Source organism: Salmo salar, chromosome 23 (assembly GCF_965601325.2).
Source record: "Salmo salar chromosome 23, fSalSal1, whole genome shotgun sequence".
Lineage (NCBI taxonomy): Eukaryota > Metazoa > Chordata > Actinopteri > Salmoniformes > Salmonidae > Salmo > Salmo salar.
Window position 1 is genome coordinate 54047501 of NC_138313.1, and position 8265 is coordinate 54055765.

General features: G+C 40.1%; 1 protein-coding gene across 1 annotated transcript in view; it reads right to left on the reverse strand.

The window, feature by feature from the left end:
* The window catches only part of LOC106584860 (anoctamin-2), a 128833-nt gene extending 121247 nt beyond the window's left edge, over nucleotides 1–7586 (reverse strand). The window contains exons 1-4 of the mRNA XM_082968267.1: nucleotides 7575–7586; nucleotides 5820–5918; nucleotides 4969–5135; nucleotides 4781–4835 (exon numbers count right to left, since the gene is read on the reverse strand). Coding sequence (XP_082824393.1) covers nucleotides 4781–4835; nucleotides 4969–5135; nucleotides 5820–5918; nucleotides 7575–7586 — 333 coding nt within the window. The remainder of the gene's footprint in view (nucleotides 1–4780; nucleotides 4836–4968; nucleotides 5136–5819; nucleotides 5919–7574) is intronic.
* Between the last annotated feature and the right edge of the window lie 679 nt (nucleotides 7587–8265).

Consider the following 8265-nt stretch of genomic DNA (forward strand, 5'->3'; position numbering starts at 1 on the left):
TGGTTTGGCCCTTCTCCATCCTGTAGTAAGAGAACGCAGTGTATTTGATCGGCGCGTGTATTTGATCGGAGCGTGTATTTGATCGGCGCGTGTATTTGATCGGCGCGTGTATTTGATCGGAGCGTGTATTTGATCGGAGCGTGTATTTGATCGGCGCGTGTATTTGATCGGAGCGTGTATTTGATCGGAGCGTGTATTTGATCGGAGCGTGTATTTGATCGGCGCGTGTATTTGATCGGAGCGTGTATTTGATCGGCGCGTGTATTTGATCGGAGCGTGTATTTGATCGGCGCGTGTATTTGATCGGAGCGTGTATTTGATCGGCGCGTGTATTTGATCGGCGCGTGTATTTGATCGGCGCGTGTATTTGATCGGAGCGTGTATTTGATCGGAGCGTGTATTTAATCGGAGCGTGTATATGATCGGCGTGTGTGCTAGCATCAACCGTGCGAGCTTCCCTCTTTTGCGTGAGTGAAATGAAATCTGAACAATGGAATGTTTTATAAGTAGTTTTCACATGCAAACTATATATGCTTCCCAAAAATAACATTATCGCTGTGGTAGAACGTTTATATTGACTGCAGTTTCTTTTTTTTAATCAGAGTGTCATCAGGTAGCTTGATTTCAGATGTGTCCATGTAAACAGGATTATTAGGGAAATTGTTCATCTAGCAAGCATCTACCCTATCCACAATAATCACATGATTAATCATTACCCTATCCACAATAATCACATGATTAACCATTACCCTATCCACAATAATCACATGATTAACCATTACCCTATCCACAATAATCACATGATTAACCATTACCCTGTCCACAATAATCACATGATTAACCATTACCCTATCCACAATAATCACATGATTAACCATGACCCTGTCGACAATAATCACATGAAATAACCATTACCCTATCCACAATAATCACATGATTAACCATTACCCTATCCACAATAATCACATGATTAACCATTACCCTATCCACAATAATCACATGATTAACCATTACCCTATCCACAATAATCACATGATTAACCATTACCCTATCCACAATAATCACATGATTAACCATTACCCTGTCCACAATAATCACATGATTAACCATTACCCTATCCACAAAAATCACATGAAATAACCATTACCCTATCCACAATAATCACATGATTAACCATTACCCTATCCACAATAATCACATGAAATAACCATTACCCTATCCACAATAATCACATGATTAACCATTACCCTATCCACAATAATCACATGAAATAACCATTACCCTATCCACAATAATCACATGATTAACCATTACCCTATCCACAATAATCACATGATTAACCATTACCCTGTCCACAATAATCACATGATTAACCATTAACCTATCCACAATAATCACATGATTAACCATGACCCTGTCGACAATAATCACATGAAATAACCATTACCCTATCCACAATAATCACATGATTAACCATTACCCTATCCACAATAATCACATGATTAACCATGACCCTATCCACAATAATCACATGATTAACCATGACCCTATCCACAATAATCACATGATTAACCATTACCCTATCCACAATAATCACATGATTAACCATTACCCTATCCACAATAATCACATGATTGACCAATACCCTATCCACAATAATCACATGATTAACCATTACCCTATCCACAATAATCACATGATTAACCATTACCCTATCCACAATAATCACATGATTAACCATGACCCTGTCCACAATAATCACATGATTAACCATTACCCTATCCACAATAATCACATGATTAACCATTACCCTATCCACAATAATCACATGATTAACCATTACCCTATCCAAAATAATCACATGATTAACCATTACCCTATCTACAATAATCACATGATTAACCATTACCCTATCCACAATAATCACATGAAATAACCATTACCCTATCCACAATAATCACATGATTAACCATTACCCTGTCCACAATAATCACATGATTAACCATTACCCTATCCACAATAATCACATGAAATAACCATTACCCTATCCACAATAATCACATGATTAACCTTTACCCTGTCCACAATAATCACATGATTAACCATGACCCTATCCACAATAATCACATGATTAACCATTACCCTATCCACAATAATCACATGATTAACCATGACCCTGTCCACAATAATCACATGAAATAACCATTACCCTATCCACAATAATCACATGATTAACCATTACCCTATCCACAATAATCACATGATTAACCGTTACCCTATCCACAATAATCACATGATTAACCATGACCCTATCCACAATAATCACATGATTAACCATGACCCTATCCACAATAATCACATGATTAACCATTACCCTATCCACAATAATCACATGATTAACCATTACCCTATCCACAATAATCACATGATTGACCATTACCCTATCCACAATAATCACATGATTAACCATTACCCTATCCACAATAATCACATGATTAACCATGACCCTGTCCACAATAATCACATGATTAACCATTACCCTATCCACAATAATCACATGATTAACCATTACCCTATCCACAATAATCACATGATTAACCATTACCCTATCCACAATAATCACATGATTAACCATTACCCTATCCACAATAATCACATGAAATAACCATTACCCTATCCACAATAATCACATGATTAACCATTACCCTATCCACAATAATCACATGAAATAACCATTACCCTATCCACAATAATCACATGATTAACCATTACCCTATCCACAATAATCACATGATTAACCATTACCCTGTCCACAATAATCACATGATTAACCATTAACCTATCCACAATAATCACATGATTAACCATGACCCTGTCGACAATAATCACATGAAATAACCATTACCCTATCCACAATAATCACATGATTAACCATTACCCTATCCACAATAATCACATGATTAACCATGACCCTATCCACAATAATCACATGATTAACCATGACCCTATCCACAATAATCACATGATTAACCATTACCCTATCCACAATAATCACATGATTAACCATTACCCTATCCACAATAATCACATGATTGACCAATACCCTATCCACAATAATCACATGATTAACCATTACCCTATCCACAATAATCACATGATTAACCATTACCCTATCCACAATAATCACATGATTAACCATGACCCTGTCCACAATAATCACATGATTAACCATTACCCTATCCACAATAATCACATGATTAACCATTACCCTATCCACAATAATCACATGATTAACCATTACCCTATCCAAAATAATCACATGATTAACCATTACCCTATCCACAATAATCACATGATTAACCATTACCCTATCCACAATAATCACATGAAATAACCATTACCCTATCCACAATAATCACATGATTAACCATTACCCTGTCCACAATAATCACATGATTAACCATTACCCTATCCACAATAATCACATGAAATAACCATTACCCTATCCACAATAATCACATGATTAACCTTTACCCTGTCCACAATAATCACATGATTAACCATGACCCTATCCACAATAATCACATGATTAACCATTACCCTATCCACAATAATCACATGATTAACCATGACCCTGTCCACAATAATCACATGAAATAACCATTACCCTATCCACAATAATCACATGATTAACCATTACCCTATCCACAATAATCACGATCCGACCCTTCCCAAACCGATTACCGCCCTATCCACAATAATCACATGATTAACCATGACCCTATCCACAATAATCACATGATTAACCATTACCCTATCCACAATAATCACATGATTAACCATTACCCTATCCACAATAATCACATGATTGACCATTACCCTATCCACAATAATCACATGATTAACCATTACCCTATCCACAATAATCACATGATTAACCATGACCCTGTCCACAATAATCACATGATTAACCATTACCCTATCCACAATAATCACATGATTAACCATTACCCTATCCACAATAATCACATGATTAACCATTACCCTATCCACAATAATCACATGATTAACCATTACCCTATCCACAATAATCACATGATTAACCATTACCCTATCCACAATAATCACATGAAATAACCATTACCCTATCCACAATAATCACATGATTTACCATTACCCTGTCCACAATAATCACATGATTAACCATTACCCTATCCACAATAATCACATGAACCATTACCCACCCATTCACGCCTACCGTCCACAATAATCACATGAACCATTACCCACCCATCCTGCCACCCTATCCACAATAATCACATGATTAACCATGACCCTATCCACAATAATCACATGATTAACCATTACCCTATCCACAATAATCACATGATTAACCATTACCCTATCCACAATAATCACATGATTAACCATGACCCTATCCACAATAATCACATGATTAACCATGACCCTATCCACAATAATCACATGATTAACCATTACCCTATCCACAATAATCACATGATTAACCATTACCCTATCCACAATAATCACATGATTAACCATTACCCTGTCCACAATAATCACATGATTAACCATTACCCTATCCACAATAATCACATGATTAACCATTACCCTATCCACAATAATCACATGATTAACCATTACCCTACCCATGATAATCACATGAAATAACCATTACCCTATCCACAATAATCACATGATTGTGTGCATGTAACCGTACTCAGTAAGAAAGTGTTATTGAGAGGTGTGTGTGACTCACTATTCTGCTGCGTACGGCGTAGTCAAATAGAATGTCCTGCGACTTGATTTCAAACCTGCAGAGGATGACAGACATGGTTAGAAAGCATGAGTTAATATGTGTGTGTAAGAGTTTGTATGCATGTGCAAGCATGTGTGTGAGCTCATATGTATTTGTATGCATGTGTGTGAGCATGTGTGTGTACTCACAGGTGTAGCTTGTCTCTGGAGAAGGGGTGTGAGAGGGTCTTTGTTCGGTTCTGGTGGGACTGTGTGTTTAGGGTTTCCGGGACATCAGGTCGGAAGGGTTTGATCAGGGTTTGATACAACAATGCTATTTTCCCCGCGATGCCCTGAGGCTGCCGCAACTCATAACTCTGTCCAATCAGAGAACACAACACTCATAACTCTGTCCAATCAGAGAACACAATAGGGTTGGGCGGTATTCAGATGTTCATACCGTTTCCGTACCATACCGAGGTATACAATATTACAAGGTATTACAAGAGGCGCATATTTTTTGGGGGGAAAATCACAAAACAATTTCGGCAACAGCATTCTTGATCCAGGAGGGGATTGTCTCTGCTGTAGAAAGAAGCTTGATCTCGCCATCTAGCCAATTAGCTAGCAAGTTAGCAAAACAAATGCATAGCTGGAGTCCTGAGCTGGATATCATTTATTTGACACAGATAGTTTACTTAACTTAGCATTGGTATTGCTATCATTTTATTATACGGATTGAAATTGAAAATAAGTGATACAATTTTGTATCACATTACATTTTTTTGTCATCTTTGAATATGTTTTAGTTTGATATAAGCAGTGGTATATCACGCACCTCCTGCTTAGGGTAGTCGGTATTTCTAAATGCCCCAGTATACGGTATATTGCCCAATCTGAGAACACAACACCCATAATCCTGTCCAATCAGAGAACACAACACCCATGACTCTGTCCAATCAAAGAACACAACACATGTAACACGGTCACATCAGCTCAATCACAAGATTACTCAAAAAGCTACCAGGTGTGCATGTGTGTTGCTGTGGTAACAGGCATACCTTTTTGACTGGCACTTTGATCTTCTGTAGCTCCGCCTCTCTGCTCAGCGTCGCCCAGGGAACATGCAGCCGGATAAACCCTATACCCTGGGACCTAGACTCCCCACACACACACACACACACACACACACACACACACACACACACCAGGGATCTTCAATGATGTATTTAGGTTGCGTGAGAAATAGGTTGAATTTCAACACTCTCAGGCTAGTAACGTAGATCAAGACAAGATGATTACAAAGGATGATCTACAAGTCCTCCCAACCCTTAAATCTTTGATTCTGTACACAACACGTCTTAAAGGGATGTTGAACGGAGTGAAAGCTAAAAACAAAGGAGAAACAATATTAAACTACAGCCAAGGTAAATGGACAAATCCCACTGTAGACCCTGACTTTGACGGGCCGCCCCCAGGTGGTGAAGGTAGGAAACAACATCTACACCTCGCTGATCCTCAACACTGGAGCCCCAAAAGGGTACGTGCTCAGCCCCCTCCTGTACTCACTGTTCACCAATGACTGCGTGGCCACAAACGCCTCCAACTCAATCATCAAGTTTGCAGATAACACAACAGTAGTAGGCATGATCACAACAATGACGAGACAGCCTATAGGGAGGAGGTGAGGGCACTCGGAGTGTGGTGTCAGGAAAACAACCTCACACTCAACGCCAACAAAACAAAGGAGATGATTGTGGACTTCAGGAAACAGCAGAGGGAGTACCCCCCTATCCACATTGATGGGACAGTAGTGGAAAAGGTGGAAAGTTTTAAGATCCTTGGCGTACACACCAACGATAGACTGAAATGGTCCACCCACACAGGCACTGTGGTGAAGAAGGCGCAACAGTGCCTCTTCAACTTCAGGAGGCTGAAGAAATTCGGCTTGTCACCTAAAACCCCCACAAACTTTTACAGCTGCAGTAATTGAGAGCATCCGGTCAGGCTGTATCACCGCCTGGTATGGCAACTGCACCGCCCTCAACCTCAGAGGGTGGTGTGGTCTGCACAACGCATCACCAGGGGCAAACTACCTGCCCTCCAGGACACCTACACCACCCGATGTCACAGGAAGGCCAAAAAGATCATCAAGGACAACAACCACCCGAGCCACTGCCTGTTCACCCCGGTACCATCCAGAAGGCGAGGTCAGTACAGGTGCATCAAAGCTGGGGACCGAGAGACTGAAAAATATCTTCTATCTCCAGGCCGTCAGACTGTTAAACAGCCATCACTAACACAGAGAGGCTGCTGCCTACATACAGACTGTTCAACAGCCATCACTAACACAGAGAGGCTGCTGCCTACATACATACTGTTAAACAGCCATCACTAACACAGAGAGGCTGCTGCCTACATACAGACTGTTAAACAGCCATCACTAACACAGAGAGGCTGCTGCCTACATACAGACTGTTCAACAGCCATCACTAACACAGAGAGGCTGCTGCCTACATACAGACTGTTCAACAGCCATCACTAACACAGAGAGGCTGCTGCCTACATACAGACTGTTCAACAGCCATCACTAACACAGAGAGGCTGCTGCCTACATACAGACTGTTCAACAGCCATCACTAACACAGAGAGGCTGCTGCCTACATACAGACTGTTCAACAGCCATCACTAACACAGAGAGGCTGCTGCCTACATACAGACTGTTCAACAGCCATCACTAACACAGAGAGGCTGCTGCCTACATACAGACTTGAAATCATTGGCCACTCTAACAAATGGAGTCACTTTATTAATACCACTTTAATCATGATGTTTACATATCTTGCATTACTCATCCCATATGTATATACTGTATATACTGTGGCTCAGTTGGTAGAGCATGGTGTTTGCAACGCCAGCATGGTGTGTGCAACGCCAGGGTTGTGGGTTCGATTCCCACGGGGGGCCAGTACAAAAACAAATGTATGAAATTTATGCATTCACTACTGTAAGTCGCTCTGGATAAGAGCATCTGATAAATGACTAAAATGTAAAATGTATACCATCTATTGCATCTTGCCTATGTTGCTAACACATTGCTCATCCACATTATATATGTATATATTCTTATTCCATCCATTTATTTAGATGTGTGTATTAGGTAGTTGTTGTGGAATTGTTCGATTGCTTGACAGACATTAATGCACTGTCAGAACTAGAAGCACAAGCATTTTGCTACACTCGCAATAACATCTGCTAGCAAGATGTACATGACCAATAAAACTTGATATATTTGATTTGATACAACCTAGCTGACTAGTAGCTGACACAACCTAGCTGACTAGTAGCTGACACAACCTAGCTGACGAGTAGCTGACACAACCTAGCTGACGAGTAGCTGACACAACCTAGCTGACGAGTAGCTGACACAACCTAGCTGACGAGTAGCTGACACAACCTAGCTGACTAGTAGCTGACACAACCTAGCTGACGAGTAGCTGACACAAC